The sequence below is a fragment of the Echinops telfairi genome, unplaced genomic scaffold (genome assembly GCF_000313985.2).
Source record: "Echinops telfairi isolate 266 unplaced genomic scaffold, ASM31398v2 ScPeMD7_31;HRSCAF=116, whole genome shotgun sequence".
NCBI lineage: Eukaryota > Metazoa > Chordata > Mammalia > Afrosoricida > Tenrecidae > Echinops > Echinops telfairi.
The window spans coordinates 60,814,053-60,827,282 of record NW_022103928.1 but is presented as its reverse complement, the minus strand read 5'-3'; the positions used below and the strand labels follow the sequence as shown (position 1 = coordinate 60,827,282).

Genomic DNA, 13,230 nt, shown 5'->3' with positions numbered 1-13,230 from the left:
TTTGACCTGTGCCTTGACGGGGCTGTGCAGTGGAGAAGGGGAACGCAAGCACAGGAGCGGCATCGGGCTCACAGGCCCGTGGGGGGTAGGGGTGGGGGAGCCGCAAGGTGTGCACTGGAGAAGGATGGCAACAGTCGCGGTGACAACACCGCCGTGTTCCCCGTGTTCCTCCCAGGGCCCCTCGTCTGCTGCTTCCTTCGTGTCTGTTCTTTCCCCTGTGACAAAGCCGGGGTCAGCATGTGTGTGAGGAGTCTCCAGCCCCTCCGTTGGCTGCAGACCACGTGGCCTTGGCACCAGCGAGGCAGAGGGCAAAAGCCAGTTGGTCTCAGCGAGCCCATTCCAGAACCAGCACACAGCGGTGCTTCGCTCTGTTCCATTTGAGCCAAGATACCAAATGAGTTCACCTTTCCAGCCCTCTGGATGCAGGAAGGGATTTCAAAAATTCATGGGAAAAAATCAAGTTAGTGTAATGAAAATTTTCCATGAACTTTTTGAAGCCTCTGACTTACTCTCAGCACCTGAAACTATTCAGGAGTCTGAAATGTTCGCTCATTGAGGCCGGTGTGGAAAGTGCTGAGTACTGGCAGCTGCACAGCATAACGTGGAAGAGAGAAATGTGGATGACTTGGATTTGGGGACAGTGTGTCAAAAGCCGAGAAGCAAAAGCCACTCTGGTTTCTGTGGCCTGTGAAGAATGGGAGGGATGTGTCGACATGCCGGGGTACCAGGCAAAGAAATCCACTGTCTCCTGCCCTCGAGCCCCCCAAACGGGAATGCTCCGTGTAGACTACCTGTCTGCAAACAGTTCTCAGGCGTCTACGAGCAGTGTGCCCAGGGCCACCCTAGAGAACACTCAGATTTTCTTGTCCATCAAACACTTATTGATCATGGGCCGGGCACTGCGCATAGGACCCAAACTCCACAGGCCACAACTCCCTGGTGTGTGAGTGGCAGGAGGGACAAGGGATCCTGGGGAGGCTGTGAGGGCCACCTAGCCACTCATCCAGCTGGCCTGGGTGGTCAGGCAAGGCTGAAGAGACCTCTCGAGGTGAGAAGGAGCACAAGGCACTTCTCCAGGCTCCCTGAGGACCGTTCCAGGCACAGGGCAGTGCAGGCCCTGATGTTCCAGGGAAGTGAAACACTCAGGACCCCAAGGGAAGTGCGGGAACAAAAGCCTTGGACTCTGCATTTTAAATGGTGTGGTGTGTGACGTGTACCTCAGTAAACCCACCATTTAAAAAACAAATGACTCCGCAGCAGGGTCAGGTGACAAAGGAGCTTGTAAGTCATCCCTCGGGCTGAACTTGATCCTCGCTGGCACCGGGCAGTGTACGGAAGGGACTCTCGGGATGAGATTTGCTGCTTGGTGAAGGGCAGAATGGAAGGGGCAAACGTGAGAGAGCACCCAAGCGTGGATGGAGGCGAGGGCTATTCAGATAACTAGCTTCTGCCTGATTGTGCGGCTGTGCTTAAGATACTTCCCCTTCCTGGGCCTCGGTCTCCCTGCTGTCCAAAGTGGGTCATACAAGTACAGCTGCTCTGGGAAACAGTCTGGCCAGTCCTCACAAGGTGCCATCCAATCGGCTCTGAATTGGCAGCCATGTGTACAAAGGAACGAGACGCTGCCAGGCCCTGTACCAGGCTCGCAGTCACTGCTATTAGTCCACTGTGCTAGTCCATCTCCCAGAGGGTCTCTGTTTCCTGCTGATGCCCTGCCAAGTATGACGCCCCCCTCTGGGTTGGTCCTTCATGGTAATATGACCAAAGTACATGAGATGGGGTCTTGCCATCCTCACCTCTAGGAACATTCTGACTACTTATTCCAAGAAGGATTTGTCCCTTCTTCCAGCAGTTCATGGTATAGTCACTGTTCGTCTCCAGCGCCGCATGCCATAGGCGTCAGTTCTTCGGCTGGGACGTGGTTATAGAGGTCTTTTGTAGCAGGTTTGCCCAATGCAAATACATCATTTGATTTCTTGTCTGCGGCTTCCGTGAGCATTGATTGTGGATCCAAGTAAAATGAACTCTTGACAGCTTCAATCTTTTCGCTTGATCTCAGCCCAAATGCCGAGAAGCGATGACAACTTCCATCTGTTCTCCGCTTAACGTGATGTAGCTTGTTGGTCCGGTGGGAGGATCTTGCTGAGGTGCAATCCATAGTGAAGGCTGAAGTCTTTGCTCTTGGTAAGTCCTTCCAGCCCTCTTGTGGGCTTGGCTTTCAGCAAGCAAGGTTTTGTCACCTACAGAGCACCTTCCTCTTTGATTCCAAATTCTTCTACATAAAATCCAGCTTCTTGAACTATTTGCTTCACATCCATGTCGAATGAGTCTGGTGAAGTGCTAGAACCCTGACATGCACTGACGGTAGCCTTGACTTCCTGTGATGCACAGCCAAATGCCTTTGCTTGGTTAGACACTGCTTGTAGCCGGTGTCTGTGTGACACCTCCTCTGTCTAAATCCGCTTCTAAAGCTAATTTGACATTTTTTCCTGCCTGTTGTGCTACTGCACCCATTTTAAAAATTATCTTCAGCCAATATTTGCTTACCTGTGACATTAGTGATATTGTCCAATGATTTCCACATTCTGTTGAGTCTTTGGAATGGGCACAAGCAGGGATCTCTTCCAGTTGGTTGGCTAGGCACCAAATTTCCTGGCAAACATGAGTGAGTGCTTCCAGCCTTGCATCCACAGTTAGACATCTTGCTCGGGATTTGCCAGTTGCTGGAATGCTTATTTATTGCCATTGCCTTCTGTGCAACTTAGATATCTTCCTTCGGGACCATTGCTTATTGATCATATGCGGACTATTAAAAAGGTTAAACCTCAGTTGTTCCTGGTACGGTGACTGTAATCCTTCCATCTTTGGGTGCTTCCTGCATCACTGACTGTTGCTCGTAGAATCAAGATTCCAACTTGAGGCTTGGTTTTTTTTTTTCTTCAGTCTTCCAGCTTGAGGAATGCCAAGCACGTTCTTCCCTTTTTGTCTTTTCCGGCTGCCCTTTGCAATCAGCTCTTGGGCTCCCTTGCTTCCATTCTCTTTCGCTACACTACATTCAAGAGCAAGTTCCAGAGTCTCTTCTGACAGTCCTCCTTTCTTAATCACCTGTTTTTGGGTTGTTGTTTTTTATGCTTTCTGTATATATGGTATGGATGTCATCCCACAATGTGATCTTGGGTCCCTAGTGTTCAGTATGTTCAGTCTATTCTTGATATGATCTTACATTCCAGTGCCATGTATTCCAGCTCCCATGGGCTTTGTTAATTCCCTTCAGCGTTTACGTGAATTTGCACATGAGCAGTTGATGGCCTGTTCCTCAGTTGGCCCTTCTCCTTGTTCTGCCTGGTGATACTGAGCTTCTCCATCATTTCTCTACAGATGTATTCGTTTGTGGTTACTGTCAAACACAGCAATTCCACGTCAGGTTATGTACCAACCAAGGAAAGGGAAACATGTCCACACAAAAACATGCATCAGTGTCCACAGCTGCCTTATGCATAGTAAACGTCCATCAGCTGATGGAAGGGTAAATGTTTCTCCAGCCACACAATGGAATATTACTTAGCAATAAAAAAGGAAAAATACCACATGTCCCACCAGCAAAGCTGTAGAGGCAGAAAACTCCCTGGGGATGGGGAGGGAGACTGGGGCGAGGAACTCACAAGCACTGCCTCCCGTACTTTCCTTGGGGACGTTTTATGGTGTGAATTATTTCCCCCCACAAGGCTCTCCACGATGAGCCAACACTCAACTACTGAACGTTTCGTTTCTGCAGTCATCTCCCAAGGTGGCTGAGCCAGCCTTGTGCCATTTGTTCCCCGTTCTCCGAGTTGCCACCTGTTTTTTCATTGTGGAGCAACTGCTGTAGTGAGCGGCAGTTGTCTTTCAAATTGTTCCCCCAAACCACCCTTTTTTGATTTAAGAGTAATCTTCCAGCTAGATCATTTCACACATACATAATATTTCTAACACTTTTTTTTTTAATTTTGTTTTTTAAACAATCTACAAAGCTATTATTTCTTCTTATATAACCGTGTTTATTCTTTTAATACTTTCTCAGACCCAATCCAGCAGCACTGTAAGCTAGGTATTGGGCTAACTGCAATATTGGAGGTTCAAATCCACCAGGCACCCCCCAGGACAAAGACGAGGTCTGCTCCCAAAAGATTCACAGTCTCGGAAACCCTCTGGGTTAGAATCAACTCTATGGCAGTGGCTGGGTATAAGGCCCAACACATGTTCACATGGTCCCCAGCTCTCTCGAAATGCTTTCTGACGTTGGTCCGAATGAGGCTCCTGCCAGGTGCTCTGGTGGCCCTTGGTTGCGAGCTCACTGCAGTTGCCCTTCCAGGGGCAGTGATTGTTTCATGCGGCTCTTCTCACCCACAGCTTTGACTACTGCGCTGGGAATCAAATTGGACGAACAGCGGGAGCAGTTAAATGTTCAGAAGATAGGCATTCTGTGTATAGACCAGGAAGAAATGGCGTGAAAGAATTGAAAACGATTGCCCCTGGGGAGCGGGAATCGGGATTGAGGAGGGCTGGGGTGTGGGGCTCTTGGTTTAAATAAATACCTATGTCAGAACATTCACAAAAAGCAACTGAAAGCTTAGGTTGATTTAGCTGGTGTTGGAGGCTAGGATTATGGGAAGCAGGAGTTAGGATGCTTGGAACCCTTTAGCTAGTTCAGTGAAAGAGTCTAAGTCAGCGGTTCTCAACCTGTGGGTACGACCCCTTTGGGGGGGTCAAACAACCCTTTCACAGGGGTCACCCGATTCATAACAGTAGCGAGATTGCAGTGATGAAGTAGCAATGAGAATACCCTTCTGGTTGGGGTGGTCACCACAACCTGAGGAACTGTACTAAAGTGTCTCGCATCGGGAAGGTTGAGAACCAGTGGTCTAAGTGCGCATACCCTCAGGCTCAGGACAGCAGGTGGAGCTCAGGAAAGGCTGAGCCTGCCATTCCATCTCCCACCTGTCCCTGCCTTTTGGAGAGTTCTCTGTACATTCCTGCCAGAGCAGCCAGCCCAGTGAAAATGCCAGCCACCCTCCCTGGCATTGCTCAGCAGGACATGCATCTTTGAGAGACACGTCGCCCTGCCTTTTCCTCCCTCTCTGTTGTGTTGGCAGCAGTACTTTGCGCAGCAGGTCCCTTTAATGAAGAGACACCCTTGTCACAGGGCCTATTTTCATACTGTTAACTCCAGGTGCCACCCGGACGGCCTGGGGCTTCTCCCCTCACCTGAGTGCCTTCCACTGGAGCAAGATCATGTCATCCCTGATTCTAAAATCAGATTCAGATCTAAAAGAACAAGACTTATTTGCTCGGTCACGAGGAACAAGTTATCTAACCTCTCGGGACTTCAGCATGCCAGGATTCAGATATGACACGTGACAATGTAGGGATACTGTGATAGCTTAGAAAGAATATGCATGTGAGATAAGAGCAGAGACGTGGCCCCCACGCCCACCCACACTGCCATCTCAGAACCTCCAGGATGATGCCCCTCTCAGAATTGGGATCTTCCTCACCTATGGCACCCACCCATCACAGCTAGTCACCTGTTTCCCAAGATCAGCCTTCAACTTGGCCTCCGGCCAAAGGGATCTAAATCTCTCTCTTCCCTTTGTCTGGAACCCCTGCCAGTTGGCAGTTGGGAGAGCCCATGGGATGCTGGCTAGTTAAAGGAAGTACAGGTCTAACCAGGGACACTTCAGAGGGAGGAGAGTGGGTGGTCCTAGCACACACCCTGCCCTCGGGGAAACAGAGAGGAACAAGACAACGCCTGTCCGAACACTGGGAACATGGACTTCTCCAGGGGGAGGGTCAACAGCGAGTTCAAAGCTGGAAGAACAGAAGCCATGGAGGAAGGGAGACAGCAGTCAGTGTGAGATATGAAAATAATAATTTACAATCTATCAAGAGTCGGGGGAGGGAAAAAAAGCTGATACCAAGGGCTCACTAGAAAGTACGGTACATGGGGCAGTGAATGTACAAATGCACTTTACACAATTGATGTATGTATGGATTGTGATAAGAGTTGTATGAACCCCTAATAAAATGATTTTTTAAAAATAAAGTACGGTATATGTCTGGAAAAGAACGATAGTAACATGTACAAATATGCCTGATACAATTAATGTATGGATTGTAATAAGAGTTGTAAGAGCCCCCAATAAAATGATATTTTAATTGGTTGGGGGAGCCCAAAAAAGCCACATGGCTGCCCGTTTGTGTTGAGGGTGCCTAGCTGGACCCTCCTCCAAGGGAAACCAGGATCCTGTCTGAAGGGGATGGGTCTCGGGTAACCCCTCCAAAAGGCCAATTATCTGTTGTATGAAGGTGAATCAAAGTGTTACATCATACATACCTTTAAGAAACAAAACCGTCAGGATGTGATGCCATTGTCACTTAGCTCTCCTCCATCTAGGTCTGGGTGCTTTTGAAGGGGGTGTTTCCATCTCTCGAACCCCTCCCCAGAGAATTCTGGCTCTCCAGTTCAAACAGCAGCTCCAAGACCCCAGGGGACTCGGACTGAGCTTCCCTCATGCTCTTGTGGCGTCTGGGGCACAGAAGTCTGACTGGGTGAGACCAGGGCTGTCGTGGGGACTGGGTAAGGCGCCCGGTGACGCTCTGCAGGACAGCGCTTGCTCCCCTTAAAGGATGAGCAGGTGCACTGTTGTGATGGGAAGGAAATGCACAGTGGGTGGCCTTTTCCTCCATGCAGTCATCATAAGCCCTATGTGCTTCCTGTGTCCTTCAAGAACATTTGTCAAGATCACCTCTTTGGAGCCCTAAACGGTCACCAGTAACCTTCTGACCTGACCAACTTGCCTTGAATGGAATTGGACCAGCAGATCCCCTTTGAAACCACTATTTTGATTAAACTTTTTTTCTTTTTCTTTTTTTTTGAGACTGACTAGTGCATTGCTGATTAAACATTTTATTTGGATTAAATCAGCGCTTGTGTGAACTAGAACCCTAGTGGGGATACTTTTTACTCTCCCTTATCTTGGTCTGTTAAACAAAATGAGACCCACTAGGGCAGAGCAGAGATGCTCCTTAGGGTTTCTGAGACTGAATCTTTACAGGAGCAGACAGCCTCATCGTTCTCCATATTAGAAAGGTTTGAACCTCTGACCTTGTGAGCAGCCAATGCTTAACCTACTGTGCCACTAGGGCTCAGTTAGTTTCATTATGGTGCTTAACTGCCCTTGTACCGAAGCTGTGCATACACAGTCACTCTTGCACTGAACATAGCACAGCGCTGCTTCTGAGCCAAAAGGCAGTCTTTCACACAGAACATGGGATGCTGGCTGAATTAAAATCAAGAAAGCATGTCATTTCACAAAATTCAGAGAAATTGAACTACAGCAAGGGGGGTAGTCCCCAGGAGTCCACAGGGTTGGAGGAAGATTCATTAACCACTGGGGAAAGGCCCACACAGCCTGAAACACAGAGAGGGCAGATGCAGATCCGAGCCTGCAGTCTGGATCACACTTCGGTGGAAAGGAAAGGAGAGCCCCACAGTAGACAGCCCCGTAACATGTGGAGAATATAATGCAGTCCAGAAACCACACCACTTACTGCATTGGGCAAATCTGCAAGACCTCTAACATGAGTCATTGGACCCCTGGTGGCTCCAACGCCACCCCTAACCCCCAGGACTAGAAGGAACCAGAGGTCACGGGGAGTTATGAAATTCCTTCTGCAGCATCCCAGGTAACACGAGGTGGCCAGCCTCTGCATACCTAGTGGGATGGGGCATATCTTGTGGGGACTCACAAGCTGGGCTGTGATCCACAAGGTTCTAAACCACCTCACTCCTCACCGCTCGGAGAAAGATGAGGCTTTCTACCGCCTTAAACAGTTACAGCATCTGAAACGCACAGGGGCAGCTCTACCTCAACCCATGGGGTCGCTGTCGCTGTCAGTATTGGCTCCATGGCAGGGAGCTGAGTTGAATAGATATTTACACGCAAAAGGCAGAAGGAAGGCGGTAGACAAGTTACACAACGAGTGCGGTGTGAACACATTTCTCTGTGAAGCATAGACCCAGGAAATGCGTGCATCAGCAGGATTCACCTCTAGGTGTGTGTGTGGAGGGGGTGGGGGTGGATTTCTGCTGAGATAATGGGAGGGCTTAACCCAGAGGAGCCGCTGAAAATGGTGATGTGCTCCCGAAACCTCTGCCATCCATCAGAAACCTGCTGACACCAAAGGGGTCGCCAGGAGTGGAAATCGACTGGAAAGCAAGTGGTTTTGCAGGTCTACGGGGGTGTGTGCATGTGCACATAGGTAGAAAGGAAGGAAGGGAGCTCCCCATCCCAGCAGGCATGCAAACAAGCTGACTGCCTTGCCTTTCTGGGATGCTGCAGAAGGAATTTTCACGGCTCCAGTTCCCTCTATCCCTGAGCATCTCGGGGCGTGGGCGGAATGGGGTGGTGCAGAACCGAGGGGAGCATCCACCCGCTTCTAGGAGGAAAGGGTTAAGCAGCGGGCTTGGCGCTCCTGTGGGCGGGCTCGGCGATCGGCAGCGCCGAGCTCTGTTAGCCAAGTCTGAGCATCTCCACCGCGGAGGATGCGGCGCTGCGAGCGGCTGCAGGGACGCGCGCAAGGTGAACGCTGCGGGATTGGCGCCCAGGTGAGGAGCTGGCTGAGGGAGCGTGGGCCCCAGCACCGGTGGAGGACGCGGGCGGCGGGGCCTACACAGCACCCACCCCCACCCGCGGCACTGCGGGAAGGTGTGGAGCCAGGGCCGCGGAGACCGACCAGGATGCGAGGGACCTGGGAATGGGCCAGCTCCTGGAGGCGGCACTGCGGCGGCCCTAGCACCACCACCCCAAATCTCCAGCAACGGGGGTGCAGGCCTGGGCCTCCTCTTTGTCTGCCAGAGCCCATGTCTGCCGGGTGGGGGTGGGGGCCAGATAGCATGGCCTCCTCTGCAAAGCCTCCCAGCCCCCCAGTGCAAAATAAGCACACCGGTGCTTCGCCCTGTATGCCCACTGGCTTGACTGGTGACCTTGGATGAATTGCTCAACGTCTCTGAACCTGTTTCCATCCCTGTATAACTACACCTGCTTGTGCTTAAGTGTAACCAGGTGGAGCTCAACACAGCAGGAACACCAAGTTAGCGACCTTGGGGTGGGGCCCCTCTTTTCCTCTCAGCTCTGTCCACCCCCAGAGAGGCCAGCAGCAGAGAATGGGCTGGCATGAAGGCTAGATACATGAACCTAGGGCTTTACATTAGAGTCTGAGCTTGGGTTTGGGTATGTGAACCCTTCACATTGCCCACAACCTTTGGTGAGCCCAGGCATTTCCCTAAGGGTGTTCAGCAGCTTGTCCAGGCGTCTGTGAGCCACCCAGCCTGAGGGCCGAGGAGCTGTGGGGACAGCGGCTTCTCAGCATGGAAGAGAACAGGGTCTCTGCCCCTCTCCCAAACACCCACGCTTTAACTCTCAGGGCTGTTGTCCCCTTCTGGCCACAGGGCCCCTTCCTGCCTTCCTGGCCCTGGGACTCTTGAGACATGGGGTCCTGGATGAGATGTGGGTACCTAAAGCAGGCATGTGCAGTCAGGTGAGCACTGCTGTGTCCGTGGAAGGCAGGGAGCTGCCACCCCTGCCCTGGAGGGAGGCCCGGGGCCCTCTGGGGGCGATAAGAGATTACAGCACAGTGTGACCAGCGTGACCACAGGGAGTCAAGGGAATAAAGCTTCCATCTTACAGTACCAGTACATTACCCATGCGTGCGTGAGTCCCTTTGGAAAACCAGTCCCTAATCAGGCCTGGACACTGACGGTATTACGGGGCCCCCTGTGGCCCTTGGAATAAAACTGCAGTCCCTTGCAGTGGCCTAGAAGCCCGCTAGTGAGCCAGCCTCTGACTTCCTGTCCTCTTCTCGCTCTTACACTCACCCGGCTCCTTCTGGCTGTAGGCCCCTTGCACTTGTTCTCTCTGCCAAATGGGTTCCCCCTATGTCTTCAAAAGAAAGGTCACTTCCGACACGCCTTCCTGGCACCCCCTTTGTGAGCCAGCCCCTCATTCCTCACGCTGTCTTCACATTTAAGTCTTGTGAGAGTCCCCGGCCCCCTCAGAGACCCTTGAGTTAGTTTCTCCTGTCATCCCCATTGTATAGATGGGAAAACCACAGGCATAGATAGATTGACTCACCCAGGACATGGTGAAGCTGGGGTTCAAACCCAGCTCCCTCTTCACATGCAGGAGCACACTGCACTTACTGTGCACCTCACTGATATCCGAGCCAGCCGGGCCTTGGAGAATAGGATTTCAGCGAGCCAAGGAGGAGAAGGGAGAGGGCATTTCAGGCTGAGGGCCTAACAGGAGCCAAGGCCTGCGGTGTCAGGTAGTCCAGTGGGTGTTGGAGAGGATTCCGTGAGCAGGCTGGTGTGGCCTTGGAAGGCGAATGCGAGGGGAGCAGCTTACATTCTCTCCCGTAGACACCGGGGCACCACTGTGGGTTTTGAAGCAGGACAAGAGCTCTGACCAGGGTGCAGTTGTACACAGTCGCTCTGGGCAGATGGAGCAAGAAGGGAGGCGGTGTGGCCGGGGTAGCTGCTGCCTCATGTTAGTCTTCTACCTTCCCCATCGGCCCCTTTGGGACAGCCACAAGGCCCCCAGGCTCACACGTCATCCCCTTTTGCCCTTTTCCAGGCTCTTCCTGTGAGCACTGGGCTGAGGGTCCAGGCACAGCTTTGGTGTGAACCATGACCCCCCAAGTGTGCGGCCTCCTCCTGCTGCTGCTGCTGCTGCTGCTGCCACCGCCCCTGGAAGCCGGTCCTGCCCTTTCCAGGCCTCTTGAGACCTCAGAGCCACACCCAGTTCCAGGAGCTCACCCCAAAGGCCCCACGAGCACCAAGCCCGAGGCCCTTGACGTCCTTTGGGAGAAGTCCAGAAATGAGCACTCCTGGAACTCAGGCATCCCCTGGGCTCCTGTCAACGAGGTGCCTGGTAGGCCTGCAGACATTCCCCTGGGCCCAGCCCTGCACGGGCCCCAAGCAGCCCCTCAGGCTCAGAGAGCAGGACTCTCAGCGGTCACCGACTCCCTGCAGGCAGCTCCAGGGCCAAGCTCTCAGGGATGGACAGGGCCTCCTGATCCTCCGGAATCTCCGGAGCCAGAAGCACGGGCCCCCTATGCAATGGGACCTCCTCATCTCACTTTCATGCCGACAACTCCCAGCCAACAACTGGAAGAAGTCAAGGTTCCCCCCTCCACAGGGGAGCCCCGCACGCAGGCAGGGAAACCAGCACCGGGAGACGGGAGCCTGATGGATGAGGCCAAGATCAGGGCTCCAGAGACTGACCACCTGGACCGTCAGGGCTCATCGCACACTCTTGGTCCCCAGTGGGGCGTTGTCAGGCCCGTCCTGACAGGAGAGTGGGGAGAAGGGGAAGGGTTCCAGGAGGCAGCTGGAGGCCCCCTCTCTACCCAGCAGGATCCAGCAGCCCCTGATGGTGGCTCAGTATCCCCACTTGAGGGGCCATCCTCTGAGGGTCCGGGGGCCCAGTCCGACCTGGCTCTGGCCAGAAGCCTTCCTCCTGCTGAGGAGCTGCCGGTTGAGCCCCCCAAGAAGGCTGGGGCTGAGAACACCCGACAGCCCAGCTTCCCAGCCTCCCCGCTCAAGGCTTCCCCTGGACCCCAGCCCTCAGGACCCCCAGCCTCAGAGGCTCCAGATGGACAGCCCAAGCGAGGTAGGTATCAAAGGGAGGGTGCTGAGCAGGTTGGGGTGGGGCAGTGTTCCAAGGTAGCTAGGTGCCCAGTTGCAGTGGCCTTTGGTCCCTCTGGGTCTCCTTCTCCATGTTCTGGCAAACAAGGGGGACTGAGCTTCCTTCCCAGGGGATCAGATTGCAGGGGGGGGGGGGGGGACCACTGCAGGGCCAGCAGAGGTGATGGGGTCAACTTCTCCTTTCAGAGATTGTAGTGATGAACGGAGCAGACCCTGTCTCCCCGCAGCGAGTCAGAGGGGCAGTGGAGACTCCAGGTACCCTCAAGTATCCCATGTCTGGCCCCCTGGAACCTGGCACAGCTACAAACCGAACAGAGAACACTGTGGAAGCCTTGCAACCAGGTGAGGGCATGGCTGAGAGTTTGTGGGTCGGGAGCAGTCTAAGAACCAAGAGCCTGTGTTGGGTATACATTTGTGGGCCCCAAACTCAACGCCAAACTTGCGGCCATCGAGTCTGTTCCCACATGCACATAGCGACCCTATAGGACAGTAGAACCGAGACTGTACCTCTTTCCAACAGTAGAAAGCTCCATCTGTCTCCCATGAAGCAGGTGGTGGGTCGAACCACAGGCCTTGTGGTTAGCAACTCGGTTCAAAACTCACTACACCATGTGGGGGGTGGCACGGGGAATCCTGGCCCATTTCTCATAGCAAGTGTTTTTCCACCTGTGAGGTCAGGGAGGGTAACTGAGAACCTGCTTAGAGGAAGTTGGCCAGGATGACCTTCAAAGACTTGAGGAGGATAAATGAATACTTAGCTGGTACTTTGAAAAAGGCCATTTGCCCTTTGTGGGCTAATGTGTCCTGGGTGTGTTTAGTGCAGTGATTCTCCACTCGCACAAATCTCTAGAGGTGCTTGAAAAATGTGTTTGAATGCCTAAGCCCCATCCCAAGAAATTCCGCCCGGTTGGTCTCCAGGTGAGTCTAGTACACAGCCATTTAGAGAGCGCGGGGAGTGCCTTTTCCCTGTAAGTATTCATCATAAAAAACGATAGCGCTCAGCTGCCACTTACTGGGTATCGGCCACTGCCCAACCATACATTTAGTCCTCCCCACACCCTCCTGACATCCGCATTTTACAGATGGACCTGCGGAGGAGGACGCTAAGTAACGGCCCACCACACAACTGAGGAATGGCTGGAAAGCCAAACCACTTCCCGATGGGTCGCGTTAACATTGTTATTCTTGCAGAGGAAGCGGAAGAATGGCCGGGGCGCCCTCAAAGCCATCCCCCGGCACCCCCAGTGCAGGCCCCCTCCACATCCCGCCGCGGCCTCGTTCGGGTCACCACTCAGCGCGCCCTGGCGCAGCCACTGCCTCCGGATCCCTCAGCCAGCAGCTCCTGGGCGCCTGCCCCGGCCGCCAACCCCCCAGCCAACGCCACCTCACCCCCGCTGCGCTGGGGTCCGCTGCGGCGGGTGCTGAGCTTCGCCTGGGAGCTGCACGTCTACGGGGCGGGGGCGCTTTTCCTGCTGCCCGCGGCG

The 13,230-nt window shown here is 53.3% G+C and overlaps 1 protein-coding gene across 1 annotated transcript in view; it reads left to right on the top strand.

The window, feature by feature from the left end:
* Positions 1-8,184: 8,184 nt before the first annotated feature.
* PRRT3 (proline rich transmembrane protein 3) overlaps positions 8,185-13,230 on the top strand; it is a 6,932-nt gene continuing 1,886 nt past the window's right edge. Inside the window, exons 1-4 of the mRNA XM_045289845.1 lie at positions 8,185-8,647; positions 10,674-11,711; positions 11,933-12,088; positions 12,938-13,227. Of these exons, the coding sequence (XP_045145780.1) occupies positions 10,727-11,711; positions 11,933-12,088; positions 12,938-13,227 (1,431 nt within the window). The 5' untranslated portion in view covers positions 8,185-8,647; positions 10,674-10,726. The remainder of the gene's footprint in view (positions 8,648-10,673; positions 11,712-11,932; positions 12,089-12,937; positions 13,228-13,230) is intronic.